Source organism: Acanthochromis polyacanthus, chromosome 7 (genome assembly GCF_021347895.1).
Source record: "Acanthochromis polyacanthus isolate Apoly-LR-REF ecotype Palm Island chromosome 7, KAUST_Apoly_ChrSc, whole genome shotgun sequence".
Classification (NCBI taxonomy): Eukaryota; Metazoa; Chordata; class Actinopteri; family Pomacentridae; genus Acanthochromis; species Acanthochromis polyacanthus.
In genome coordinates, this window is record NC_067119.1 from 28,179,483 (window position 1) to 28,206,699 (window position 27,217).

Below are 27,217 nucleotides of genomic sequence, written 5' to 3' on the forward strand. Positions count from 1 at the left end.
TCACAGTAATCCATCCATCCATTATCTATACACCCATTAATCCTCATTAGGGTCGGTGGGGGTGGGCTGGAGTCTATTCCAGCTGACTTAGGGCAAAGGCAGGGAACAGCCTGGACATTGGTGTCTACTCTATACTGTCACCCGTCTGTCACAGGGCAACATATGGAGACAAACACGCACCCTAAAATTCACACCTACAGACAATTTAGAATTATCAATTAACCTCAGCATGTTTTTGGACAGTGCGAGGAAGCCGGAGTACCTGGAGAAAAGCCACAAAGGCACAGGGAGAACATGTAAACTCCATGCAGGAAGATCCCAGGCCCAGGTTGGGGATCTTCTAGCTGCGATCAAATCACTGTGCAGCCCTCGATTCACAATAATATAGCAGTTTAATCATAGCAGTGAACAAGGAGTTACAACTCAAACACTCATTTGTACAAAATAGTAAACACTGACACACCTGTCTGTCAATTTGGCACAGACAAAACAGAACAAGAATTCAACAAAGGCCTCGATGGTAAGTTCGATTTAGCTTCATTTATGGTCAAACATTTCACATAAATTACTTCAGGTATGTTCAGTCTTTCATTTCAAATTTTAGGGTAGCACAGAAACAAGCCAGTAGTTTGTCAGCGCAGGCTCTGCTGAGGCTTGAAGCAGTCCCAGCCAGGCTTTGGGGTATATGTGCGCTCGGGATGAAGAAAGTCTTTCAGTCTGTCTGGTAAAGGCAAGGCTTTGACTCTGTCTTCCAGGGGCCATGGCTGTAGGTAGCTCCTTATGTATACCCTACAAAGGCATCGAAGAGCTGGAGGGCTTGCTTCATGCTCTACTGCACGCTCATGCAGGTCTAAAAGAGCCTGAGCATGTGGGTGAGGGTCCTGACCGGGCACAGGGAGCTCCAGCCTGCGAGGGACATGCAGCTTGGGGAAGTTGACCCTCGCTAGGTCGAGCAACATCTCAGCCTGCTCCAGCAGCTCGGTGGCTTGACTTTGATCAGAGCACTGCTTCAGGGCCGTTTGGAGCCTCTGGAAAAGGAGTCTGTAGCCCGACCAACAGGGGTAGCTGTGATAGACGCAAACCAAAGCGACTCCGCTCTGCATTAAGAGCACAGCCAGAGGGAAGAGCAGGTCAAAGTGCTCCAGGCTCGTCTGCGTCAGGGAGGGCTCGCCGTGATCATTCAGACAGCAGCTGGGGTCGCCACCGTGAGCCAGCAGAAGACGTGTGGTTTTCAGGCAGAAGGCACCGATCTCAGCAGCCTCCTCCGCACTGGCCTCTAGAGCCTCCTTTACCAGAAACACCAACGAGGACTGAACAGTTTCACCGTCTGCAGTTGCAGCGTTAATGTCGGCACCTTTAGAGAAGGAAGCATCACTCAGAACCACATGTGTGATCAATTCTAAAACAGTTGGAAGCTGTGCACATCAGGGCTTATGTATTTAAATAGTGTTAATGAAATAATGGACAATATTATAGCAATGACAACTGAGTCACTGTTTGGGTCATTTATAAAGAACGTAAAAGATTTCTAGTCACAGCCTCCTGCTTACATTAGTTATTTAAACAAATTTAGTATTGTTCTTTGTGGGTCCAGACAGATTTTTTTTTTCAAAGGCAAAATTAAAGACAGAGCATGACATATTCTGGCTTTTAGGCCCTGATATGACTCACTGGATTCCACATCTCCTTCCCTCTCACAGATGCATGGTGTGTGAAGACACACCTTTTGGATGTTTTTCTCATATTTCTGACAAAAGGTTTCCTGTGAATGATCAGATTCTTTGTCACTGTTTAGAAGCTATTTTGTTGTTGCCTATTAATGTAGAGACAGCTCTTGTGTTTTGGATGGTCACAACCAAGAAACTTACCCCACATCACTGGAAAAATCACTCTTTAATCAGTAGATGAATAAGATGCCCTCCTCATTACGCTGAGAGAAAAATTGCTATGACAGAATTGGCTGTAGCAAAAATTTCAGTAACATCTGGAGGGCTTTTTTAAGTGGACAAAGATATCTTGCGTTGTTAAGAATATGAAGATAATTATCTCATGTGTAACTCATCAGGTCCTTGCTCTTTAGGCATGAGAACCTGGCGTTTGTTACAATTCTTTGAAAACACTTGAAACTTCAAGTACCTGAAAGCAAAGCCCCCTCTGCAATCACACTGTGCATGAATCTGTCAGTAGACTATAGAGATGTACGATAAGCTTAATATTATGCAGACATAAGGTGATACCTTCTATGTTCTCATCATCCTTGTTTAAAAAAAAAATAAAAAATCAGTCCGTTGCTTTATGCCTGAATCACAGGACTGTTTGATTCATTTTCAGTTGTGGTAAAAACCATATGTGCATATTTTAGCCTGACATGGGCCACTAGTGTGCAGGTGGCGATAACATTCTGAATGTAGTGCTTTAGTTCTGCTGCTGTTTGAGGAAATATTTGAATGACCAAAAGCAGACAAGAATCCAAAGTGAAGATGAAGGGTGTTTTAAAGTCAGTACCTCTCTCAAGAAGAAGTTTGATGTTCTCTGTGTTGTGCACAGTCAGTCCATCGCTGCTTGCCAAGGCATGGAGCAAAGGTGTTTTTCCTTTTGAGACAAAACCAAAGCATTCACCTTTCAGAATTAATAAAAGAGTGCATGAATTAGTATTTTCTCTGTTAGGTGGACCAGTGTGATTATACCATGTTTATCTCTTGCATTCACAGCAGCACCGAGGTCCAGCAAGGTGAGCAGGCAGGGGAGGCGCTCTGACTCCTCACTAGCAAGGTCCAAGGCACTGCTCTCATGGATCTGAAAAATAACAGAGTACATAGTATAGAAATAGAGAAAACATCAGCTGATTGAATGACAGGACACAGATAGCGTTTAACTTACCCTGTCCCTCTTTTCAATGTCAGCTCCATGTCCAACCAGCAGCTTCACCATGTTTGGTCTGTTCCTTAAAACTGCTATGTGTAGTGGATTGTAGTAGGACACTGGGTCTACAGAATAGAAAAAAAATATCCACATTAACCAAACAGATTCCTTACGATAGAGACGAAAATATATCAGACAGATGAAGATTTGGCAATAGAACATATGTCATTTCATGTGATTAGGCAGCACTACACAAGCGACTGCATGAAGGCACTAAAGCTGTGGCGACACTGAACACGTCATGCATGCAGTCCATTGACAGAGCAGCTGCTCTAACACTACACTCCATAATAAGCAATGACACTGGCTACACCACACATGTGAGCAGCATGTAAGCAGTGCATATGTGACATGGAGATCTACTCTACAAACATCAACGTGGGCCTAGCTTAAATTTATAGTTTTTACACGAGATGTGTTTGGCCCGTTTTTATAGACAAGCACATAAGATTTACTTTTTAAAAATTAAACTACCAGCATACATGAAATGACAACTTTGTATCATACAGGGCTTCCTCTTTGGGGTTTTGATCATCTCATCTGTATTTATTTTATCAATATCAGCTGTCAGTTTCTAATGTAGTCTGTGGATGTGAACTTGTCCACATTACACACACTTGGTATAAAGTTTTCACAGTGCTGTGCTGGCTTTAAAAGCAAAAGACAAAATAATCCCATGACCAAAGCTCAGCGTCATGTTTTGTCTGTACGTGCGCTGCAGGTGTAGCCAGGAACAAGATGATTTCGATGCACATCTGCTCTGCAAGCGGTCCGCATACATTACGTGTTCAGACTAGCTAGACTCCTGCAATGTTCTTGAGAAAACACTACCTAATGAAGCAAATAACCACATAAGCTGAACATAAAAACATATTACAATTGCAGAAAAAGCCAAAGACATACAGAAACACTAATAGACCAACACTACATAAGGTCAGAGCAGTTTTTATAGGAATGAGTGCACGTGTCTATACATATGTCACTGACACACTCTTTTCTGTAAAGACTGTGATCCGAGTCCATAGAGTGCCATATAAAGTACAAGCAAGTGTTGTAATAATATAAGCACTTGCAACAAGTGCCTGTTAGAGAGCTGGTGGATTGATGTATAATCTAAAAGAAAAAGAATGGCAAAGGCTTTAAAAAGTGAAACTGAAGTGGTTTTTGCGTGCTATGTGGAGCATTTGTCGGCGTTAACTTTCAGGAAAGAGGCATTCAAGAAATGTGAAAGATGCATGAAGCAGCCTCTGCCAGAATCCTCTAATTATGTCCCTGGGGAAACATGTGTCTAAAATCACCAGAGGTCACCACAGCAGAGTTTGGCTGAGTCCTGACAGGTTTCATCTCAGTAGCAATACGTGCTGCACTTTGCATGGCAATTTCCTACAGGGAGACTTACTCTCTCATGTGTATATCGGTGACAAGTGGCTCATTATACATATGCAGTTACTTCTGTAAAGTAGAGAAAAAGCAGTCCTCTCATGCTTCAAAGTACAATCTGTCATTAACTGTTCATTACAAATATAGAGCATTAACAGTTAGGCATGTCGCTAGGTCCCAACATCCCGCACAAAAAGACGGAACAAGATGAATGTTCGACAACTAATTATCTTCAACACTGAGCACACACAAAAACACATTTACCTTTGAAAATAATTTGTAACAGCTGGCAAACCTATTCATTACCAACGTAATATAGAGTGCGAGATTCACAATTTCATTACTGTCTTTCCCTTTGAAATCTGTGTGTCATTATGTTGTTTATTTGGTCCAAATGCACTGCAAGGGACAAAGATTCATAGAGCTCCAACTCCATGAAATTACTTTTTTCTAAATATAAATTGACATTTTGAGCTGTAATTTGGCTAGATCTCCAAGATTAAAAGTCAGCTTAAATGTTCATATCTGATGTAATCAGGAAAAGTTTCAGCTTAAGAAGAATAACTTGGAAGCCTCATAAAACAATAAAAAAAAACTAAGAGTTAGAATTAAAAAATACTGGCAGTATTAGCTAATATTACTACTAGAGCTTCTCATTCTAACACATAAAACTGGCAACAAATAAAATAACCATGGGTACATACAGGCTGCACCTAACTCTCATTTTTGAAGTCGGCCAGGCTGACCACACCTAATGCTATTTTTTTTTTAAAATCAAATCACAATCACCTCTACACAAGCTACTGGTCAGACTACAGATTGCCTTCAGTCAGAGTAAACTGTTTACATTTACTGCTCTCTGTGAGAAGAGTCAATGTATATTAACTCGCTGTGTAGCAACATATATATATATTGTGTACAATATTTATTTAAGTTTGCGCATTAATGGCAACAACAACTCACTTCAACTCAACAAGTCTATTTCATTCTTCTTCAATATTTTAATGTAGTGTAGTAGTTTCTGAGTCAGTACAGTGGTGAGCAAGAAGGGTCTGGATTCGAACCTGCAGGTCAGTTAAGGCCTTTTTGTGGATGTTCAAAAGTAATGCATGGTAGTTTATGTGGCGATTTTAAATTTGCCGTGGGAGAGTGTGACTGTGCACAGGTGTGTCTCTTAGTGTTACCGCTGTGGTGGGGTAGTGATTTGTTCAGGGTATTTACACCGCCTTCTGCCCACCATCAGCTGGGACAACCCTCCACAGGACAAAGGAACTAAGTAGCTACAGCCAGTGAATGGATTTATGGCTTCTTCTGTATGTTGAAATTTGTCATTTTTGTGGATTGCTGCTGCGACACTGTCATTTCCCCTTGGGGATGAATAAAATACTCTGTCTATCCATCTACCAGCAGTTGTTAAAAATGACACATTTTTCTCACATGGCTATAATTAAAATTAATATAGCAGTGTTGTAGAGCCAGGAAAGCATCTGTCTAAAACATCCAAGTCTTGAGAGTCCATATGCCGTCCCAGATGTGTGACTGGCCCTTAACTTGTAAAATCAAGGTATGCATCACTGGATACTACATATATGTATATAGCAGCACTTTACTCATATTATTGATAAGACTACTGACACTGAAATTGGTGTAAGATACCTATGGAATAAATAGGTCAACCATGTTTTCAATGATTGCAGTGCAAATAGTTTGTAAAGAGAAAAAAGTTAAGTCATAACACCAACTGTTCAAATGAACCGAAAACTTAATTTACAGATAATCCTTACAAGCCACACAGCTTTAGTAAAAACTTTCGATAATGTTGTAGAATGTGAAGCAAAAAACATCTATTATTTAAAGTGCAATAAGAAATGATTACTCACCTTCAAAGTTTAGATCCGCTCCAAAGCGCAGAAGGACTTCAGCTGCGTCCACCAGGCCCTGCTCTGCCACTTTAAACAGGGCATAGCTGATACCTTCCACAAACACTTCTGACTTTGACTCTCGCTCCAGAAGCTCCACCAGAGAGTTACACGCCCTGGACTCATCCTCCGGACCTCTGATACGAGTACAAAAACAGCTGTTTCACACAAACTGTATGAAATTACACTTGTGTTTCAACCAAATGCAGTTTACACTAGTAGTGGGTGTTACACAAAAGAATATGCACAACAAATCGGCCACTGAAAACGAAAATTCAAAAACTATGAGCTGCATTTACTACACACGATGTACATCACAGGAGGGGCTACTTTGTTGCTGAAGCCTTGTGTAACTAACGATTAGTTTTATTGTTGATAATTTCCCAATTGATCGATTAGCTCTTTGATCTCTAAAATTTCAGAAACTGGTGAAAAAAAACATAGGCATTTCTCAGAAACCAAGAGGACATACTGAAGTGTCTTGTTTTGTCCACAACTCAAATATATTCAGTTGGGGTAAAATTTAAGAAGCTGGAGGAAGTGAATTTTGAGCTTTCTTTCTGAAACTAATTAATCGATTAGAGAAGTAGTATACGGTTAATAGTCAACAACAAATTAATTCATCATTGCAACTCTACTGTGAAATAAATTTTTGCTTTAAAAAATCATCTGTGTGAGGAATCAATTAGTTATTGCAGTGAGGGAATAACACGGTATGATGGGATTTAATCTCGAAACTGAACAATCAATCAGACAAAATGCATAGCTCCAGTATTACCTGTCCTGTTGACTGCGATCTGTTTCTTCCAGTCCAACAACACACATCACAGCATCCACCAGCGGCTGGTACTCGTAGATAATCCTTCTGAACCCGTGGAGGAAAGGCATGGCTCTCCTGCTCTTGTGAGTGCGTAACTGTAAAAACACCAGAAAGTTGTAGACTCAGGGTGTGTCGTGGTCAGAGGTTTATGTAGATTATCTCATGAAAACAGCCGACATGTGTACTTTCAAAACTTGTGAACAGTAGCTTAATAACGTAGACGTCCCACTTTTACCACATTGTACAAATTAGTCTGCCTCCTTTACATACAGTTTAATTTTAGCCTTCCACCTGACTTTACAACGGTGGTTAACCTTTAGCTAACTTACGGCAATTAAAATATTTACGGTTTAAGAAAAACGTTAAGCAGACGCGTGTTAAGTGTCGCAGTCAATACTAGCATTGCTGGTTAATTTTTGTACCCACTTACCTGGTTAAATATCAATAAATGCGAATAGAAGAAACTCATTTATTTGCAGATAACTGACGCCAACTGCTCTCCCTCCACACAGGAAGCCTTCACCGAAACCACATCAGTCCGCCGCTGATTACATTCCCAGGTGAAACACACGGCTGACGAAGGTTCCTATTTAAACAAATTCCAAACGTACAATTTCGCAAGATTACTACTACACATACAAAATTCTGTTTTCAAATATAGGCTATCTTTTGAAATTATTAAAGAATTAACAAGTAGATACACATCTGTTTTATTACTTAGCTTTTGAGAAACAATGGCAGAGATTTAGATATTTAATACAGCTACCGAGCAAAGTCTCCATTCACTTTTATGCACTGTTGCATGTTAATAACTTTGTCTCTTCTCTCTTTCAAAATTTATATCTTGTCTTTTCTGTCCTCTTTTTCTCTCATTGACAATTTGTATCTCATTTTCATTTGTCATTATCTCATTTTAAATTAGTCATGTAATTTGTGAGCATACATTAACCCTCAATTTTAATAGTTCAATTAATTAGGTAAATTTGTATTCTATTTATTATCGTAAGGTTTTAATCGCAACATTTATACCAGTCAAGTAAGTTCACACAAAAAGTAATATTGCAGAGTCGGTACATTTACGCAACACCAATCTTCTTTCTCTACCAGAAAGCATTTTGTCTCAATGGTTGTTGTTTTCAATGTGCTGTATTAATAAACGTGACTTGATGTGACCACTGAGTGTATTTTCGTAATCATTATTTGAGTACTCCAGGGGTCTTTAGTTCTTCTTTGTGCATCACGTGTATTTTATAGAGCATATTCAGTGAAAAAATATTTTTACAATTTACTCTCATTTTGGTCTCAGTAGTATGAATCTTGACTCAGCATTGATTGCTGTGAGTTGTTTGGGAAGAAGAATGTAACAGGCCTAAAATAATGGTGCTGACCAAATCAACAGCATCTGGCAGATAGCAGAAAATATGGGACTTACAGTGGATTATCAGCTACATTGCTAAAATAGTGGTATATATGCAGTATATACAGTGCTGCTTGAAAGTTTGTGAACCCCATGAGTAGCTTAGATTTTTCTGTTGTTTTTCCATGATGCTCATCACAGATTTTTACATTTGAAATGTGAGGTTTATGCTTATTAATTCCATGTACTTGTTCTCAGTGAACTGTGTCGGTAGCCAGCAGACTATGTGAAACATGGAATCACAGTATATGCAAAAGTAAGTGAACCCCAGCTGCCCTGCTAAAGTCAGGTAGGTAACAGACTCAGGTGAAACATATATGTGTGCTGAAATAATCAGTTAAGCAGACCAATCAAATAAGACATAGCAACACTGATTAAAAGAGAGGGGAAACCAACCAAGGCATTATCGTGACAAGGTGTAAAGTACACAGATCAACAATGCAGAGAGGAAAGGAGACATCTGAGGGCATCAGTAAGAAGGTGGTGACAGTGCATCAGTCTGATGAAAGCTACAAGACCATCTCCAAAAGGTTCCAGCTCCATCCATCCACTGTAAGACAAATCATTTACAAATGGAGGGCACTGCAACTATGCCGAGAAGTGGACGACCATCAAAACTTTCACCAAGAAGCACCACAAAAATAATAAATCAACTAAATCCAACTCACACATCTTCCCTAAAGAGTTACAGACCTCTGGCAGCATCTGGGGTGAATATAGATGCATCTACAATCAGGCAAAATGAATCGGCATGGCATTCATGGGAGAGTTGCTAGAAGGAAGCCTCTGCTCTCAAGCATGAACAAAGTTTCCGATTTAAACTTTGCCAGACAGCACTTGGACAAACCAGAGACCTTCTGGATGCCCATTCTCTGGACAGATGAGGCCAAAATTGAATTGTTTTTGCAGTAATCACAGGCGCCATGTTTGGAGAAAAGTCAGCACTGCATGTCAAGAAAAGAAACTCCTCCCAGCAGTGAAACATGGTGGTGGAAATGTAAAAGTCTGGGCCTGCTTTTCTGGTTGACTTCATATTATCCAAGGAACCATGTATTCCCAGGCCTATCAACAAATTCTTGACCAGACTCTCCGGCCATCAGTCAGGGAGTTGAAGCTGGGACAGAAATGGATGATGCAACAAGACAACGACCAGAAGCATTCCAGCAAAATGACCAAGGAATGACTTTAGAGAGAAGAGAAAAGATTTGCACTCTGGATCTGAAAATCTGGACCTCAAACACATAGAAATGATGTGGCAAGATCTGAAGTGGGCGGTGTATGCCAGATGTTCCTACAACCTCTCCCAACCGGCTGAGTTCTGCAAGGAGGAGTGGGCAAAAATCCCCATAAGCAGATGTGAGACACTGGTTAGTGGTTACAGAAGATGTTTGATTGAAGTAACAGCTGCGGAAGGGGATGCCACAAGTTACTAACTAAAAGGGTTCACATACTTTTGCAGATAGCAGTTTTCAGGGGTTTGAGGGATAAATTAGTTATGTTGAATAAATTATGAAAATATATCTTTTTTTCTGCGTGTTCCTTATTTGGAAGGTCTGCTTTACAAATTGCGATTTGGATGTTCATTTCATACAGACATCTGAATACTTCACCCTTAAAGTGAATCTGGTGCCTCTGCCATGCTGTGGTGGGCAGTTTGCTGCCAGAATTTGGGTCCGCTTGTTCCTTTAGATTAAAGCACCACTACAAATCAATAGAAAGATGTTGTGAGTGATCACTTTTATCCTAAGATGAAACGTATCTATCCTGATGGTAGTGATCTCTTCCAGAGTGACAATGCTCCCATCTACAGGGCACAAGGGGTCAATGAAGGGTTTGATGAAATGATGAGAATCGTGCTGCTGCCTTTACAGCCAATAGACTTCAGCCCATTTGATCACCTTTAGAAGATTTTTAACTAAAGTGTTAAATGGTGCTCTCCACCAGCATCATCAAAGCACCAAATGAGGAAATGTGTTTTGGAAGAATGAAGTTCATCCCTCCAGTGGAGTCCCGGAGACTTAGAGAATCTATGCTAATCCTTGTTGGTTTTTATATAATTCATCACCAACTTCAGGCAAAAATGAATATGCTGTATTAATACTCACAAGACAATCAGCAAGTGTTGTCTTTAAAATCTTTTTTGCCGGTATTGCATAATGTATTACATGGCAATAGGTAGAATCCACAGATCATAATTCATAATGCATTTTTAAGTATTCCACAGTCTCCGCAATGTATTTGTCAAACCATCTGCAGTACCAGACAATTTTACAATGTCAATTTCATGCACACCTTTTGTCATTAATTCGCATTTGGCATGTTTGGTTTAAGTTACTTACTGACCAAGAAAATATTTTATCACCAAGACAAAGAGAAATAAAAGCCTTCTTTGGTCCATATGGCACATTAGTCCAAGATAGCAGCTTTCAGATATTTTTTTTGACAACTTCTCCATTATGCCAGCAGCATCTGGTTCCTAACCGTCGCCTTTGTCCTGTTTAGCAAATAAACCCCTGTGGTGTCTGAGTTTGGTGACAGATGGCTTGCTTTGAGAACCACTGAGGAGGGCTCTCTTACAAGATGCCATTTTTAACATGCGTGTGTCTGATTTTAAACATAACCTGGGTTAATGTCAGTGCAGCTTGACATAAGTTCTTACTGGCATAGTGTTTCATTCATCCTGTGGAGCAAACGAGGAAGACAAATGAATTGAAATGATGCATCTTTTTCAGGACTTCAAGAACACAAATAGAAAGAAAACATGTTTTCTTTGCTTGAATGGTGAACTGTAGGAAAACTGAGAGGATATAAAGGCTGTCAAACAGACTTTTTTTGAACTTGCATGAAAAAAATCTAAATTATGCAGCTTCCCTTTGTAGCTATTTTGGTGACTATAACGCTGTGCTGTAGAAAGACAGTGTGAAAATTGCAATCTTTGTTTAAAATTCAGAAAGTTTTAACCTGCTGTGACATGACATATGTTGTGAATTGGTGCTATATCAATAAATTGTATTGAAAAATCTGTTAGGATGACTCCACAATTTGAATATTTACAGCACAGTTTGCTGTATGAGTGCTGACTGAAACAATGGTCAGTTCAAGCTCTGTCTTTAGGTGGCAGCATTGCAGCACTGACACATAAACGACAGCCTGGAATAAACAGAGCACAACTGTTATTCCGCACCACATGCATGAGCGAATGGTTCTACATGTGCATGAAAGCAAACATAACCCATCATGTAAATGTGGACATGGGCAGAATCTCAAACAAACAGCACTGGGAGAATCTATTTCGCACACTGAGAGCACCTCCTTTGGAGTGGAAACAGAATGCAGTCGTTTAATCAAATAATGATTAATTCTAATTTTGTCACTTTCAAGACAATTACAATTTTCACATCCAAGTAACCTGATCAACCCACCCGTTGTTCCTTCAACGGATGACAGCCTTCTCATAATCTCTCTAACGTGGATGAGGTGCTATTTCCAAACACTTTTAGTCTACGCATGATTTTGGAGCCATGTGCTCATGAATAATCTACTTTACCTTTCCTTTTTTTTTTTTAAACAAAACTGCCAGTGATAAGTTCTTAAGTCTTTGTACACACACCTCTCAGGGCTCCCCGGTGAAGCAGACAATCTCTTTCCCCAACTGTCGCCATGTGTTCACAGAGCGTAGTGTTTCTTGTTAGACGACAGTAACAGCAGGTGGCACAACACATCCAGCATTAGACCATGAAAAAAAGGTGTATTTCAGCTGTAGGGCCTCCTCCCAGGTCTCAGGCTCAGCGTTAATGCAGTTTCCTGAGGAAGTTTACAAACCTCACTATGGCACAGCAAGCATCACTGTTTTTCACAAAAGCGCTGCGTGTCAACTCCCTGCAGGCACCCACATGTGAGATTGAAAGTGACGGTTATTTTAATTACTGAGCTGCTTTCTTGGTTTTACTTATTTATTAGGCTTTGAGCTTAAAATGTGACGCCACAAGCAAAAAGAATTCATTTACAAAATCACAACCATTTCACACTGACACAGTAATGGAACCTTTCTATATATTGCATGCTAGCGGTGGAACACCTCACCAGGACTATAGGTACTGGAGAGTAATGGCGGTAGTTAAGAGGGAAGCTTTGTCAAAAATATCACCCTTTGTGCTGTTTGTCCTTTTCCTGACGTCTAATTTTGAGGCGGATCGTCGGATGGAGGCAAAGAGGGGAAAAAAGAAGGAAGATAACGGCAGCTCCATTCCTATACGCCACACAAGTAAATTGGCTCTATATTAAATTTTGACCTCATCTATCAATACAACGAACGGTATCGAAATTACTTTGTTGGCCACAAATCGCTGGCAACAGATTGAGCCTCTCTTGAAACAAGGCCATCATTTATCTGGTTCACATTTCCTCCTGAGGTGAAAGGAAGCAGGACACAATAAGACTTTTATTTGTTCCCTGGGTGATAGATGTGACCCCCTTGAACCTGTGATTACGAGATTACCACAAGTAAAATAAGAATCTATTAAACATTTAGACCTGTTGGTTCTCTTTGGATTCCCTCTTCTTTCATAATATAGTGCTGTCAGGGGAGCTGGAGGCGTGGGAGTCTCCTCATGCTGAGGAGATTTACACAGCTACAGTATTCTGAGCTATGCAAATCTGTGTAATTTGTCCCAGGAGGGTGATGCATAAAGGAAAAGTTAATTACCATGGATACAAAGTACTTTTAAGATGTAATAAAACAGAACACACGGAGAACTTTCCAGGTCCTGTAGAGGTGCATATTCGAAGGGGAAAGGTTGTAGAAAACCTGTGGTAAAGGTGAAGATGGAGGCAGTGAAATGATAATAGAGTGGCGCTGCGCTGTGGTTTTGGTTCCCTCGGCACCATATACAGAGGGCTGGAATTATCAGAGCAGCAGGTCTGGGCCTAATATCCTTTTGTGCTGGCAGCGTATTGCCGAGCGAAGATTGTGGATGGAAATAATCAGCCCTTTTAAAGGTCAGAGGAAGTTAAGCACACCCAAAGTAGACCATGACACATTCTAACAGATAAGAAATAACTGTCTGTATAAAGAAGAATGAGGAGAGTTCACCTTGTCCCATTTATGCTATCGTGATTGCTCAGCTGTCAGTCAAATGTACTGGCACGTATGCAGTTAACCCAGTTGCAACTATCGGAAATACTTCATTCAGGCCCAGCCTACTTTGAGGCAAACAGCATTGATAATGCATTGAGGTCCTAAAAGTGTGGTCAATGCAGCTCAAAAGCATTTTGTCTTTTAAGTATTACAGAATGGCAGAACAGTCTGAGACCATCTACATAAATTGCGGAGGCGATGGGAGCTGTAATAACAGTCAACATAGCAATGATTTATTACTTTTTACAGCTGCAGGCTATTTTTTTTTGTCCACTTGGGGGTTACAGAAATATATCAGGTGATACAGTCATGCACTTCATTTGCATTTTCAAATATTTGTCTGTTTTCACATGATGCAGACATGGAGCAGCATTAGCATTCAAATGGAGCCATGTTTTCTATGTAGATTTGTAAGGCTTTTTTTAATTATAAAACACCAAGCTAAGTGTCCTAAAAATTGGTCTTATTGAGACTTTTGTAAAAGTTTGTTCTTCTATATTCATTAAAACTGATTAAAAGTAATAAATAAGATGTCCAAAAAATTAAATTTAAAATATATAACTCTGAAATTAAGTTTTGATTATAAAGGTCTTTATTACATGGTTTGATGTGATGGAGAATAGCAGGTCACATGACCACAGGTTAATTAAGGGTCACACCTGTGGCATTATGGGTCAGATCCAAAAGGCCTACAATTCTAGAGAGGAAAACTTTACAGTCCTCAAATAACTATTCTGCATTTGTCCGAGAGTTGCACACGGTAATTTGGGATTTTTTATTTTTATTTATTTATTTTTTTAACTTTTATTAGTTTCATATTTGCTTGTCGAAGTGCTTTGTATGGACGCCTTCATGCATATGTTGTTGCAAGCTAGCATATTTGGACCTGTCTGTCAACGGGAGCTAGATTGAGAAACCTATCGTTTCAGTCAGTCTAATTTCAGATACTTTCTTGGGAAAGAACTGAACAATATATATTTGAAATTATTTTTTTATGTCCTTTATTTTGGTAGCGTTCACATTGTCTCCTGAGAAGAAAGGAACATACATGTTCAAAAGATATTAGTTACAACTGCTATGAAAGTTATAACTGCTATGAAACATGGATACAGGTATAATTATGGCTGTAGGTGCAGAAGGCAAAACGAGCTGCCACATAAAGCATTAAAAGGAATAATTTGACATTTTTGGCAGGAAGGCAACCAATTGAGAATTTGACTCTTAAAAACATAAAGTGGTACATTACCTCTGCAAATTGAGTTTTTGTAAAGGTTAGATAAATAAGTCCTAATGCAACGCTAACCTGCTGCTAGCATTCATAGTGAATATTTCCAAAAATGCTTAACTGCTCCTTAATTCCTCTGAAGAAACATCCTATTTTGTCTTGTTCTATTTTCAGAGTTATTAAAGTGTCATTGAAAGGCGCTAACTCTGCTTTCAGTGGAGTTCAGGCAGCAAAATAAAGCGCAGATCATTTGGGACCAGTGACTTACAGCACTGTAGGCTGTGAGAAGGTCACTCTTTGCCTTCCCTTTGGGCATCAGTCTTGAAAACAGAGTGACGGCCCCAGAGAGGCTGATAAGTAAATACAGTTTTAATGGGCTGTGAATGGCTGGTGGTAATCTGCGCTGGCCGGGAAGTGGGCAAGGCACAGAGGGCGACGGGGCATTCTGCAGCCGTTATTATTAATGCTATCATAGATCAGATAGGCCAGAGGAGGGGAATGAAAGGTGGTGATGAATTTGGGCCTCCTGTCTACCTAGTGAGTGGAGGACAAGCTACTGAGGCTGGTTAAGGTCATAGATGAAGGATACCACCCAAAAGAAGACACAAGGGACGATTCATTATGTATAATATTGAGGGCAGGATGGTATATATCCCAGGGGACCGCATCAAGGTCATGGGGTGGCAATGTGAAACTAAAGAAACACTACCTCTAGTCTGCTTCTGCTCACCCGTTGTGCATTCTCAATATCTGAATATCCAACATATTTTCTATACAGATCTCTGAATGATAATACTCATAATGAACTGCAACTACTGTAAACCTCAAAAGCAGAATCCATTCTTCCAAGTTTACTTTTTAAAGGTGCTTAGCATGAAGGTTGTTCTGCAGTTCTTCTGTGGATTTAGGTTGTCTCAGCTGCTTTCTTCTCTTCATGTAATCCCAAACTGACACCAAGATGTTGAGATCAGAGCTCAGTGGGGGCCATACCATCTGTTACAGGACTTTCTCTTCTTCTTGTCACTGAAGATAGTTCTTTTTTTATCTGTGGCTGTGTGTTCAGGGTCGTCCAGCTGCAGAATGATTCTCAGACCAGTCAGACCCTCCTCTGATGATAAGAATCTAACCATCTAAAGTGGCTACCAGGTTTGTGCAGTGCTTTATATCACACATCGGTAATTGTGTTATGTGTGTGTGTTTGTGTGTGGGTTCTCGGGTGAAATTCTTTGCCCTTGCAGGGAGCGAAACTGCTTAACATTCCGAAGTAAAATGTGTTGATAGGTGTCTGAATGTGAAAATACAGTCTGTTGTATCCGAACGTGTCTGGCATTTCAGTCTTCGGTCTATTTTCAAGGCATGAAAGCTTCCAGATCCTTTTCGAGACATCAAAGCCTTGAGACCTTTTTCCAGACATCAAAGTCTTAAGACCTGTCCTCGGAGAGGTCTGCAGATCTAAACGGCACATCTGTCAAGACACAATCACTTGCATTTTTTGCCTCCTAGACATGTCTTCAAATAATGCCTGCAATAGTTCTCCCTGTTTTTAAAACTCCCACTTTTCCAAATGTTATGTGTGTCTGCTGTCTGTAAGCGAAGGAGATGGATGGCGTGTGAGTTTTTACAGCAGTCAACGTTTTGGTCATTTAGTCAGGGAAATGGACTTACCATGTGCAGAACTGAGAGGGGTTCAGCTTTTTTTTAATGACTTGCAGCTACAGGCGATGTAACCAAAGCCACCCCGGGTCTGTCTGGTGCTCGCTCTGATTTCCAGCAGCTGAATGGACTGCAGTGTAGCGTGGGCTTCAAGGGATTTGACTGAGTGTCGGGCTCTAGAAGGGCCTACTTTTGGACGGCTACCAGCCATTGTATGAGTGATGTTCCAGCCCAGCATTACAGCTTGGGCAGTGACTGCTCTACATCAACACTTTTGTCCTCCCTCACCTCTCTGATGCTTTTTGCAGCTGTACGAGAGTGAACTTGTTTCCAGGATCAAATGGCACACATTCAGGGGGAAGTAAAAGCTTGGCGCCTTAAGGAGAAAAAATGGAACTTGAAGAGAACCGGAAAGGGTGATTTTAAAATTAGGACAAATCCAGAGGCTGTAACTATTATTTAATGGTCAAAGAGTTTGCAGACTCTTACTATTACGAACACAGCAACTAACCAGACCAGCATCTAAACACTGTGTGAGTGTTGTCTTGATGTCACTGTTTCTTTTTGCCAGGCCTTTCTAATGCATACACACCATATAGAATCAGTTTTGTTTACGACGCCACTTTAAGACCACAACTTACTTTGCCGGTGTATTTTAGGTTTGCCTTTCATTTCTCTCAGCTGCAACATTATGTGACATATGTGCTAATCTGACTGACAGCATGTGACGGGGGGCTAAATGTGGAGCCTGAAAACTCCAAAGCTCAAAGAGCGTATATTGAAATTACATAAAGGGGGAGCTTTGAGGTAAACGGAGTGCAGTGTTCCTGTGGTCAGTCTTTCTGTCTCTATATAAAGTGTTGATATATATTTTACGCGTACAATGTCAGCTTTAAACAATTGAAATAATTGTTTGATTACTAATATCTTTCTTTTATCAAAAAAATCTCAAATGTTACATTCTTTCCATCCCAAAATGACACAAATGCTTTTCCTACAATTAAAATACCAAATAAATTATTGTTAGGTTCTGTCGTACATGGATGACAGAATTGTGGCAATGTATATAAAAGAAAGATTAGACTTTGGGTGACTCATCTGATATTTCTGTTCACCTTTTTCTGTTAACACCATGAGACCTGCTCAGGAGAAGCAAAAAATCTGCAGTGAATCTCCTGGTTTAATCAGTTACCAGATTACAGTAATAACCCAGATGTAAATTAATTTTTTAACTTGTGTTTTAGTTATGATGAATCCATCAGCAACCGCAATTACATTTAACAACCCCAACAACCACAAACCACAAAATATGACCACATACTTGATAATGCTTGATATAATAATATTAAAACTAATACGATCATGCTTATTTTTCTTCCACTACATTGCTGTATGGACAGTATTTCCAATCTTATAGGGAGGTCCATTTTTATTGTATTAGAAGGCTGCTATATAGACAAAGAAAGACTGCAGTGGAACAGACCATATGTCCCTCATGGCCTTGAAAAGGAATAAGAATGGAAAGTAGAATGAATAAATGAATAAAGATGGCTCAGTAGAAATTGTCTGAAAACGCAACAAAGACGCTAGGAAGTCGCTGAGCACCGCAGCCAACTGCAGTGATTGAATGCATCTCTCTCAGGATAACCTGGCAGAGTCAAGGCACACTCATTTGAATGCTTTAATTAATCTTGTGCTTGTTTTTCCATTGTCATTTACTTTGCAATTTGTATTAGTGTTCCTTTGTCTAATTTGCTATCCTCATCATTGTCCACAGCAGTAGGCCTACATGTGTGGATACACATTTCTTTCAGTCCACAATCACTAAAACAGGCAAAACAAAGGTATCCAGTTCGAGTCTGGGTCCACATGGGGTCGCTCGTGACTGCCAAGTGGCGCATTCATGCAATCAATTGGACATGTCCGATAACAACTTTTAAAGTCAACCTTTGTGCACGCAGGGGGCAGCTGTGTCAGTGGGGGACTAGATTTAGTAAAGGTGTAAAGATGTGTCTTTGATTTAACGTGGAAAAAACCGCACTGGCAGTCTTGTTCTAACGTGAGCAGTTCTTAGAAGAACACGTCTTTGGGCTTAATGTGAACATAGATGATTAAAAGTGAGTGTTTGATGAACGTATCAGAGCATATCCTGACATCAGCGAGGTGTGATGCCAACCGCCTCCCGAAGTGTGCCAGTGGCAGTTACTGTCACTGCTCCAGGCTTTCTACCCCTCTGCTTCTCTCGACGCGCATTGGACGGACAGACAATGCGTAAGCTCCACTGAAACTGCAGCCCCGTAGTCTGTCTACATAAACATAGAAAGACCAGAGCCGGAAACCGGACCTTCGCAGAATATGGGAACCACCTGGTGCTAAAGTCTAATTAGAAGTGGCAGCCGAACACTTGGCTCCGCGCTCGGAGCTCTGCGCGCTCCGCTGTGGCTGCTGCTGCTTCGTGCCTCTGGAGTTGCGCTCAGGAGTTCACGGAGCGATAAGGTTTCCAGGGTGTGGATGTACATGCTTGACCTCTCCTGTGACTTGAACTTTTCTACTTTTTCTGCGTCTCGTCATACATGATGCCGGGCGGGAAGTGCTTCCGTTCGTCCCAAGGTGTCGGACTTTACGCACCACACAGCACCCAACTTCAGGAACCTGGTGATGCCGCAGATACAGAGCAGACAAACTGAATAACTGAGGAGAGAGGATTGAGAACGTTTTCAATTTGGTTATATATTTTTTCTTTTTCTTTTTTGAGTGAAATTGATTCAGTTTTCATTGGGAACCGCTGTATCACAACAGTGCTTTTACGCATTTTACGACTCAGCCAAGCGTCTAATCTCCACCAAAAATGCTGGAAAGAGTGATGCAAAGCTGCGCGCAAGTTCCTTCCCTGCAATTCTCGAATTTTCTCCGCAAAAACAAGTAGATCAGACACTTGTGAAAGAGACTTTTAAAACTGTTCACTGGAGCTATGACTGTTAAGCATTTTGCAAATCACTGGATGAGGCATGGCATTTTCACCAGAAAAGATGCAGTTTGATTTTTTATTAACGATGCTGCATGTAGGATTTTTCTCTTTGAACTAGGAAATTTTGGCTTGAATACTCATTTTGAAGGATTTCTTGTTTTTCTGACAGCTCCAAGAAACATGTTGCATATCTTTGTGCTTCAGTCGGTGGTGTTACTTTTGGGAGGTAAGCACAATTTCACTCTATTCACCCATGAGTCTGCTGGTCCACTCTTTCAACTGAGAAATGTATATTCTTAGAAATAATGCACAGAAGTTGAACAGAGCTGTAGCTGTTTATCAAACATCTTCAAGTGTGTCTTTGGCATGTCTAAGGGACAAATCCTACCTGAGACACACAGGGATGCGGGCAGTTATCATCCTGTGAGTCATTGCTGTGTGAAGGTGTCTGCCTGCTATATCGGAATATACAGTTCTATAATGCATGATATTTCATTTACTTAAACATCCTGACAAGAATTAGAGTTCACACCTGTTTAGTCGTATAATATATATTCTAAAGAGCCCACTGCTTTGGCTTTGCACCTGTGCAACATACCCAGAGCAGCTCTGGCCTTAAATAACATTTATCTCATGAATATTTCAATATGACAGGGATTCTCTTGTGTGACAGAAGCATTGGGGCTTCATCACCGCTTGGCTTGTCAAGTTATTAGGCTACATTAAAGTTCATCTTGGAGCCCATAATTATTTAATGAGAAAACTTAAGAGAGTTGCAGTTGGGAGAGATTTTCATAGCTCAAGTCACAACATGACAGTGACAAAATACCTGCGAGTCACAGTCAAATATCTGCAAGAATTCGTCCTTCTACGTGAATTTTTGCTAAAACAGAGATAATGTAAGTTTCACTTTCTGTGCACATGACATTGCATGAGACAGCTCTGTCCAGGGGAGGAAAAGAGCATCTACTTTGGCTGCCCTGCAGCTAGGATCTGAGGGCAGCTGGTGGTCTGGCTAATGAATCTCTTTTGTCTTTTGGGAAAAGGGTTTAACCTAAAATGCTGTTTGGAAATTCTATCCTGCCTGTGAACATTTTCTCCAGATGATACCTCTTTAGCAGCTTTCTGTCTCATCAAACGCAAGGAACTTTTAATGTGATGTCTTTAATTTTAAAAACAGAAAGCTTAATTATGCAGCTGCAAATAATCAGCAGTGAATGAGCAAACATGTATCTTAGTCTGTATCCTTGACATCAAGAATTATCATCTGATTGTATTCACATAAACGCCTACAGCCAATCATGTACTAATTATGCTCTAAATAAAAGAAAAACACTGATTTCCCAAAGAATATAAGGTCATGCATTTTCAGAATAATTCTCTAACGCTATAATAAGCATCCTCAAAGTGCACCTTATGCCTCCATTGTGCGTGTCCACCTTCATGTTCCTTCTTTTTTGGTGTTCAGAAGGATGAGAGCGCCGCCTCACTGGCTTGAAGTGTGCGGTAATGTTGTTTGCCATATGTCAAGGCCTTCTCAGTAACCATACGCAGTATGATCCTAATTGAGCGTTGTGTGCCATAAACCTGCAGGACACTGCTGCTCACTGTGAATAGTGATGAAAATGGACAAGACACTCCAGGAAATGAGAGGATCAGATCTGTGCTAGAAAAGTGTCTGCGCAGCATAATGAAGCCATAATTAAAGAGGGAAATGTGGTATTCTGGTGTGACAGTGACCACAGCCTTTGTTGGGAAGTACAAAGGTTATCAAGCTTACCAGGGTCTAAAATGTTACTTCAAATTCTGTTGAATAAAATGTCACTGTGATAAAGTGAGGATAAAGACCGAAGATCTTTTTCTGTTTTCAAATATCTGGCTTTTTCCCCTTTTGTTTGAAAAAGTCTGTCCTCGCTTCTATTAATTGAAGCCGCTAGGTGTGTTCCAGTGAGACACCTCAGTGGGATTCCTGAGAGGAATATCCAATATTCCCTCCCTTCGTCTTATCCTTGAGCTTAACAAGATCCAAAAGGGGATCAAGCAATGCTAGCCTTCAGTCTACATCTTTAAGTACTAAGCACACAGCCCATGCTGTCTTGTCTCCGCCATGTGTCTGTCCTCATGCGTCTATATCCCCATCATGGTGATGTGACTTGTCCTGTAGGATTTATTTTTTTAGGGGAGGTGGGGGCATTAAACGCCAACATTTTATCAACCCCTCAGAGATTCTTAGGCTCTTTCTCAGTAGAGAGTTTTTATCTGTAATTGTCTTCAGAAAGATCCACTGCTGTGGTCCCTCACCCCAGTGCTGTGGCACACTTCCAGCTCCACTTCGTTTGCCCCTGGCAGTCCTTTAAGCCCTGCAATTCATGTCCTTGAGCAGGCAAGGACCAAGAAATAAGAGAGAGAGGGCGAGAGAGACCACATAATGGGTGCACACAAAATGGGGAGTTTTTAAAACAGGAAGGGGAAGTCAAAATCTCAATTGCACAAAACATGCTATCAGATTAATAGACTAATATTATGCGTGTGTCTCATTCATTTAGGCTGAACATCGTGTAATTGAAATTAAACTATCAGCTGGACTGTAGAATTAAAAAGGGTGACCACTCAAGCAAGAAGCCTGATTTCATCAACAGTCAGTGGATATTTTCATTTTAACTTGACTCTGCATCATACTGTGTCAATGCACCAGAAGATTTTAAATCACGTCCAGGAAGCCTCACTGAGAACTTCTATTCGTAAATTCCATTTCAGACCTCTGACAGCTCATAAATTATGCTCCTGTATCAGGAGCATATGGTCGTTAAGTTTTAAATGAGTCTGTGTCTTAAATGAGCTTGCAGTGGATAAAGACCTGTAATGTAATTTTGCTGGTTTGTTGGTGTTAGCTCAGTTATAGTGTTTATTTATGGATCAGATAACATGAAAAGAGAAGTAGAAATCCCTGGCTTGGTGGTATTTTTATCAGGGCTATCTTACAGCTGTGCTTTGGGCTCATTTTGGCGCACTTCTGAGATTTGCGACAGAGGACACTGGTGAAAAGAGGCATTTTTTTTCCTTCTCGCAAATGTAATTTGGGGTGGTTAGGGTGGTTTCAGTTAGTTTTCCTTCATGGAAGGAGAAAGGAAGAGAAAAATCACAGCAGCAGCAGCTTGGCATAAGCTGTGAGTTGAACTTCTCTGCTGTTAAATTTCCAGCCATCACAAATGTTTTCTACCATGTGTTTGCATGTCACACTGTGCACCTTTGTTTGCTTAATGAGCATTTTTGAAACCCACCGAGTAGGTGGACTCTCATCTAAATCCCTTGCACTGCTCTTTCATACTCATTATACTTAAAGTGTGTGTGGGAGGCATACATTGTAGCTTTCCAATCAGTGAGTCAAAAGAGGGTTTTTGCCCCTGTAAATTCAAATATCATCAGTATAATGTCCTGTAATGTTTCCACAAAGCACGTCTGCCCCATGTTAATTGGCTGTTTGTATCTGCTGTGATCCCACATTCAATTTAATCAAATTTCATAATTAGGGGAGGTGAATAGAGGAAATCTGTGTAAAAGCTTTAAAGGGAGGGGATGTGAATGTGTGTGTGCGCTCGAGGACGGGCGTCATTGTAGTAATTGACAAACATGCTGATGCAGTGTTTGTGTGTTCTCTCATCAGTGCATAGTTGTGTCTGAGCAGGGGGCCTCTTCCTCATAAATCTGTCGGGGAACTTTCTGCGAGGTTCTGGCTGTGGTGCAGTGGAGGGAAAACATTACAAACTGCTTATGTCAGACCGCACACTGTTCCAAAGTCATTTATTAATGTAAAGAAAATCATTTACTTTCAACCATGAACACAGGCTGCAATTTCAATTTAGAATGGAGCTTTTTTAAGGCTGTACTTAGATGCTTTAGTGTTTTGAGCTAAATGCTAATATTATCACGCCAACAAGCTCCCAATGACAGTGCTTACGTGTTGATGTTAAACAGGCTGTTTACCGTGTTCATCATCTCATTAAGTTTAGCCTGTAATTTACTAATTAGCACTAAACACAAAGTGCAGCTGAGGCTGACCAGATGTCATCAGTTTTGCATGCATTCCGTTTTAAACCAAAGAAACTACAGGTCAGGAGGCTTCAAAATAGTGACAATTCATTGTTATAGGATAACAGATGTGTGCATCAGTAGTTATTAAGACTTTTCACTCAAAACCACAAATCTTGACCTCATAGCTAGACTATGGGAAAAGTGCAGGGATAACCAGAGTCAGTTGGAGTCATCAAAGGGGCCACAAATGAATATTAGACATTTTATGCTACTCTTGCAACTGGATGTAGGACGTATTGGATGTATTTGACTGGATAAATGTAAACTGTAACTTATGGACAGAGACCTTTTAATAGGATTAATAATGTTTACAAATGAGCAGGATTCATTGCCTGGGGACTATGAATGTCTCTACCCCAGTTGGTGATGGCTTCTGGCAGGCATCTCCTCTATTAGAACAGCCAGTGGGAAAAACAGCACAATAAAATAGCAGTACCGTTTCTAACGTCTGATTGAATTAGCAGGCTATCTCCAACATCCCCTCCTGCAGAGTGTCTATCAGAGCATGCAAAGCAGGTAAAACCACAAGAATCATCCCACGGCGTTTGGAAAATCACACACTCAAGCACATAACCTGCTCTAAGTCGTGTATGGATTGGAACAAATCAGTATTCTAAATGTTAGTTTAAGTCTAAGTTTTTGCTTGTCACGCATATTTATGTTAAGGATCATATATGACCACTTATTTCAAAGGAGAAGATGTCAGCTTCTGGCCTCAAACCTCCAAAATGTTAGTTCAATCTCTTCTATAACTTCTCAGCTATCTTCAGTCCAAGTTGCTCTCCTATTATTTCTACCAGCCCACCACAATACAACAGACACAAGAAGTCATTGTTATCCATCCATCAGACTTCCTGCCTAAAGCGTCACATTAAACATTTGATTCATCCTCTGGTTACCACGTTGAAAGTCTGTACCTCGATTAAAGCATGACTCCAACCCTCAGAGCTTCACCACAGACAAGTCTCTTAACCAATACCATTTTCAGTTTCCTCTTCATATGCTTGTAATCCTGAACACCATAATAAAATTAGAACTTTGTCCCCCTAATTCTCTACTTCTTTCTGAGATCTGCTAAGCAACAGCAGCAGTTCTCTGGTAGCCATGACTCGCTTCTGAAGTGACCCCCTCCTGTGGTCACATAAGCGCTGGATCAAGTGCATCCTTGCAAATGATGTAATATTTCTGTAACACAAGAACTGATGCTTTAACAGTGCTTACTCAGAGAAGAGTCAAACCACAGACACAGTTCATTAGTAATGATTTCAGCTCCAAGACATACGCCTTGATGTTTCCTTCATTTTTTTTTTTTTTACTTCGCTCAGTGCGCTTTAATACAAATGCAATAGTGGAACTATAAAAAACGTTTTACAACTAAGTGCTGAGAAACTCCCTCTCGGTTTCTCCCATGGCCACTGCTCAGACATCTTAACAGTGTTGACATATCATACTTTATTTCCTGCACATAAAATCCATTAAATAAACACAATTCATTTGCTGTTTTTATACTCTCACCTGCTTTCTTCCTGCAAATGTTTTGGCACTATTTTTTAAGAGCTCAACATTTTTATTTTGCTTTAATGGGAAGGAGGGAAAAAAATATTTTGCACTGTTTACTGAAATGTGAAAGCTACTGAATCAAGGTTATTCGAAAACACTAGACCAAGAAGTGGATTATGGTTTTATTCAATACATTAATAAAATGTCATTAGCCTGGGAGCTTTCTCTGGAAACAAAAACTGCCACGACAGCATCCCACAGTATTAGATATTTATGTAATATATCCTGCATTAAGGCTTAAACAATATGAATGCAATGAGGAACTTTATTTCCTTGCAAGCACAAATGTGAGAACAAAAATAGCATGAATGATTTTGCAGCAACTTCAATTACAAACTTAAACTATGTATAATTCACATCAAATTTTCATTTCCCAGTCGTTTGTAATATGGACTATTTCTTTGCAAAGTCTTTCTTCTTTTCTGTCAGCCGGGTGATGCATCCATAACTCTGATTGGTTATGCATTTTTGATTTGAATAATCAGAGGTAGGTTGCTGGACAAAGAGCTGTCACTAGCTCTGAGAGACTGTAGCACTTGGTTATGTGTGGAGCTGTCGCTGCCTATCAGAGGCATCAGACCTTAATGCATTAGAGGCAATGATCTGACAGGTACATATTGTCAAGGCCCATTGACTTCTTTGTGGTGTGGCTGATTGATTGTTGAGATTATATTAAAATGGGAGTCGTGCGCCTCTTTGTGATTCAGAGTGGTGTGCTCATGCGGTAGAATACTGAACAGCTGCTTTAAAACTACCATTGAATTTTAATTTTAAAACATATTAGTTTTATCCCTTGAGCAGTCCGTTCTGTTTGTGAATAATCACTGTTGTCTCCAGCGGCTGGAACCGGACTGAAGAGTTTGTTGTGACCTCTCATGTATGACAGAAAACCAATGTTCAGCTGTATGACGAATGAATTACGGTGGATGGAAAGGTGCTTCTGACGCAGCACATTTTATAACTCGAAACAAAGAGCCTTAGTCTAATATAAGCCTCTCTTGATATGAAAAAAAAATCCCCCTAAGAAATCAGCATATTTATTGTCTGTGATGCGGCTGGGCTTAACATTTTAGCTCTGTGTTGACTAACTTTGACTTTCTGTTCAAAATAATGACTGTTATTATATCTCAGACACATTGATATTATATTTCCTTGTCTCTTGTTACCGTCGATAGCAGTGACCTGAAGCTAATATTTTATTTTTTTATTCATGTGAAGCAACAAAACACCGTTGAAGTCTCTCTCCGGTCGTTGATTAATCCCCGTAAAACTCATCTCTGTGTATGAAAGTTCATATTTAGAATTAATTTATTTCCACAAAAATGATCCCTCCTGATTTTTGGAATAGGTTTGCAACTCTACACCTTTTGCTTCAGTTTAGAATTTAAGGATACATGAACATTCTGCCTGTACCTAGTCATGAATCCATGTTTTTGACATGGTCATAAGTACTCAGTAGTTTCATCGACTGCTTATTTCACACACAATGTGTCTTTCAAAAAAGTAAAAAGATATATTCACCCTGGTGCTTCTTTAACCCTCAGAGCTTGATGGATGCACTTTAAGTCCAAATTGACATCACTTTCCCTCCATTCGATTGCTCTCAAAATCTTCAGTATTAAATGAAACTGCACAACTGATGTTTGAAACAGTGGCAGTTTCTTATCTGTGCGATGAAGTGTCAGCGAGGAAAAAAATAGTTTTGAATTCACATCTAATTTAGTCGTATTAACAATCTGCCTGCAGCTCTGCATTCATCTTCACATTCATTACTCTTGAATTATTTGAATTAGTTTTTCATTAGTTTGCATTACTCATGAACTCGTCATTGCGTACTTATGTTAATATCTATGCAATGTTTATCACTGCATAGACATTATAAAACAAACATTTGCCTGTTTTTTCACCTTTGCAAGCAGATTATGAATGGCTATGCATACGGCAGTTATTTCTACACATATTTTTCGCAAATATGAAAAAATTATGACAATATATTGCTAATGTTTTATGGTGAGACACACAGAGATGTGGCTACTTTATGGTAAGAGACATGTACAGTAACAATTTCACAATATGACATATTTTCTTGCAACCGAAGGGTTGCCGGTTCGATCCTTGGCCCAG

General features: G+C 40.1%; 2 protein-coding genes across 2 annotated transcripts in view; one reads left to right on the forward strand and one right to left on the reverse strand.

The window, feature by feature from the left end:
• Nucleotides 1-373: 373 nt before the first annotated feature.
• Nucleotides 374-7,612, reverse strand: asb6 (ankyrin repeat and SOCS box containing 6). The gene is made up of 7 exons (XM_022193149.2): nucleotides 7,472-7,612; nucleotides 7,000-7,136; nucleotides 6,183-6,358; nucleotides 2,881-2,987; nucleotides 2,688-2,796; nucleotides 2,506-2,592; nucleotides 374-1,354 (listed from the first exon to the last, which is right to left on the reverse strand). Exons 1-7 carry the CDS (start codon nucleotides 7,508-7,510, stop codon nucleotides 633-635), a joined length of 1,377 nt encoding a protein of 458 aa, XP_022048841.1. The 5' UTR covers nucleotides 7,511-7,612; the 3' UTR covers nucleotides 374-632.
• Nucleotides 7,613-18,419: 10,807 nt separating this feature from the next.
• The window catches only part of si:dkeyp-14d3.1 (transmembrane protein 132C), a 157,056-nt gene continuing 148,258 nt past the window's right edge, over nucleotides 18,420-27,217 (forward strand). The window contains exon 1 of the mRNA XM_022193150.2: nucleotides 18,420-19,667. Within this exon, the coding sequence (XP_022048842.2) occupies nucleotides 19,622-19,667 (46 nt within the window). The 5' untranslated portion in view covers nucleotides 18,420-19,621. The remainder of the gene's footprint in view (nucleotides 19,668-27,217) is intronic.